General features: G+C 38.5%; 2 protein-coding genes across 2 annotated transcripts in view; both read left to right on the top strand.

Moving 5' to 3' along the window:
• The window catches only part of ZCCHC8 (zinc finger CCHC-type containing 8), an 11550-nt gene extending 10849 nt beyond the window's left edge, over positions 1-701 (top strand). Inside the window, exon 3 of the mRNA XM_023528189.1 lies at positions 559-701. Within this exon, the coding sequence (XP_023383957.1) occupies positions 559-637 (79 nt within the window). The 3' untranslated portion in view covers positions 638-701. The remainder of the gene's footprint in view (positions 1-558) is intronic.
• The window catches only part of LOC105289374 (zinc finger CCHC domain-containing protein 8), a 19075-nt gene that overhangs the window by 1823 nt on the left and 15018 nt on the right, over positions 1-2234 (top strand). The window lies entirely within an intron of this gene.

Consider the following 2234-nt stretch of genomic DNA (forward strand, 5'->3'; position numbering starts at 1 on the left):
TTTTTTTTTTTTTTCTTTCGGTATTTCAAAGTCAAATCCAGGAATAGTACGCTTTTTACATCTCTACTTTAGAATTTTGGATTTGGGATATTTAGTGCAATGTGCTCTATCCTCAAAAAAGAGCCTAGTCATTTATTTGTAAAATGCTTCATTTTCCTATATAGTTCCAAGCCAGGTTCACTGTGATTCTTTAGAAATATATTCTTGTAACCTGCTGGTTTACTCAACACCTTGTTCCCCCACCCCCATCCCCAACTTGTAAAGAAGCAACCATTAGGTAAAGAAACTTTGGGGTTGAAAACTGAAAGATTAACCGTAGTTTTTAATTTTTTATGAAATATTTTGAAAAATATGTAAGGGATACCTCTGTAAAACTGTTAAAGTAGGTAAAAGTCATGAAACTTAGATTTTTCTTGAGAAACTGGAGTTCTTGGTGGTTCTCGATTTTATCTGTAAAATGTATGATCTTTGGTACTTAAGAATTGTATAGGTTATATGTTTATATATTCATATGCAAGCTTTAACTCCTCTAAGAATGTGTTTTAACTTCTGTTTTAGTGGGATATTGGTGAACAACAATAAGTTAGATGGACCTTTATTACAGATTCTATTTATGAACAATGTTATTTCAAAGTAAGTCATTTTCTCTTTTCTAAATATAATGAGTTCATGTGTTTATAAAGCAGTGCCTTCTATAAGTATGCTGTTTCCATTTGTACTTACACAGTATTCTTTTACTCAAAATTTATGGAATCCTGATTAAGAACAAGGATATTAGAGTCATGTAAACTTGAATTTGAATCTAGTCTCCTATTTTCTACGTATGTGAACCGGACAGGTCACTGACCCCCCTCTGTATACCAGTCTCTACACTGGAAAACAGGATTCTAATAGTAGCCACTTTGTAAGTAGCTGAGTGAGTACCTGTCAGGGCTTAGTAAATAGCCTCTAATAAAACAAAACAAAACAAAAAGTACTACCACCACAACAATAAAAAATATTAGCTATTCCAACCCCCAGGGTAGGTAACTGAGTGTTTCCTCTTGGCTGTCTTCAAAACTTCCCCACATGATATTTTTTTTTAAATATTAAAACGACCTTTGCCAAAAGCCTTCCAGCGTCTTGGGTCTAGTGAGACAGTACATTCCTGCAGTGCTTGCTGGAGGGTCTGAAATGGTTCGAGGTGGTGCCTTGGTTGGCCTTTTCTCAGAGCCTGGTCATGGACATTTCAGATAGTTCCTTCCTCCTCCCACATCACTGAATCAATCATTACTTCATGTGCTGGGCAAGGTAAAGACAGTAAAGGGAACACACACACACACAGCGTGACCTGTGGGGCAGGCCCATTGCCGTCTTCGTCTCAGCAGAAGCGGAACCTGAGCTCTGATGGGTGGGAGAGCTGGATGGTGATGTTGCAGCCGCAAGGTGCTGGGCACGACGAGGTTCTGGCACTGTTGTCACCATCCATTAGAACCGGCGTCTACTCTAGCTCATGGCAGTCTTAACTTCTGCACTTGGTGTTTCACCTGCAGAAATCTTAAAATGTCCCAGCTAAAGAGACCTGACAGATCACCTGGTCTGCGAAGAGGGCGTTGGCCGCCCAAGCGCAGCCTAACCTGGGCCCCTTTGGCACCTCCTGACCTGAGCACCAAAGAATATTCAGTGAATGTGGTTCTTGCCCCAAAAAGCTGGAGAAAGTAGACCTCAGTTGTTTTTCTTGCATCGCATTTCGATTTTATTTTTTTCCAGTTTAATATTTATATAGATATTTCCGTGTATGTGTATAGAGCTCTCTGAGAGGAGGATGTGGAAGAACAATGCACATTGGCTGTCTTTGTGTGGCAGAAATAGGTGGCTCGCAGACAGAGTAGGAAGGAGGAGGCTTTTCATGATGTAACCCTGTGACTTCTTTTGGATTTTGAACTACTTACAAGTATTATATATTCAAAAGTTAAATCCATAAAAATTTATAAATAAAATCCACTTATTCATAGGGCAGGTATTTGCCAACTGTTTTATGCCAGCCACTGTGTTAGGTTATCATAATCATTTTGTTAACTTGGCAACAATGTGTTTTTTTCTAAGGAATAGATTCCTGAGTGTTACAAATAGTTAGTGATTTGATAAACCTCTGAAAAACAAAATAACAAAAGTTACACATGACATAATAATGCGTACAACTTCAGTCTGTTCAATGTCTTACTCTGTCTGGGTTCTGACCATTTTGTCCTCTT

The sequence above is a fragment of the Pteropus vampyrus genome, unplaced genomic scaffold (assembly GCF_000151845.1).
Source record: "Pteropus vampyrus isolate Shadow unplaced genomic scaffold, Pvam_2.0 Scaffold23, whole genome shotgun sequence".
NCBI lineage: Eukaryota > Metazoa > Chordata > Mammalia > Chiroptera > Pteropodidae > Pteropus > Pteropus vampyrus.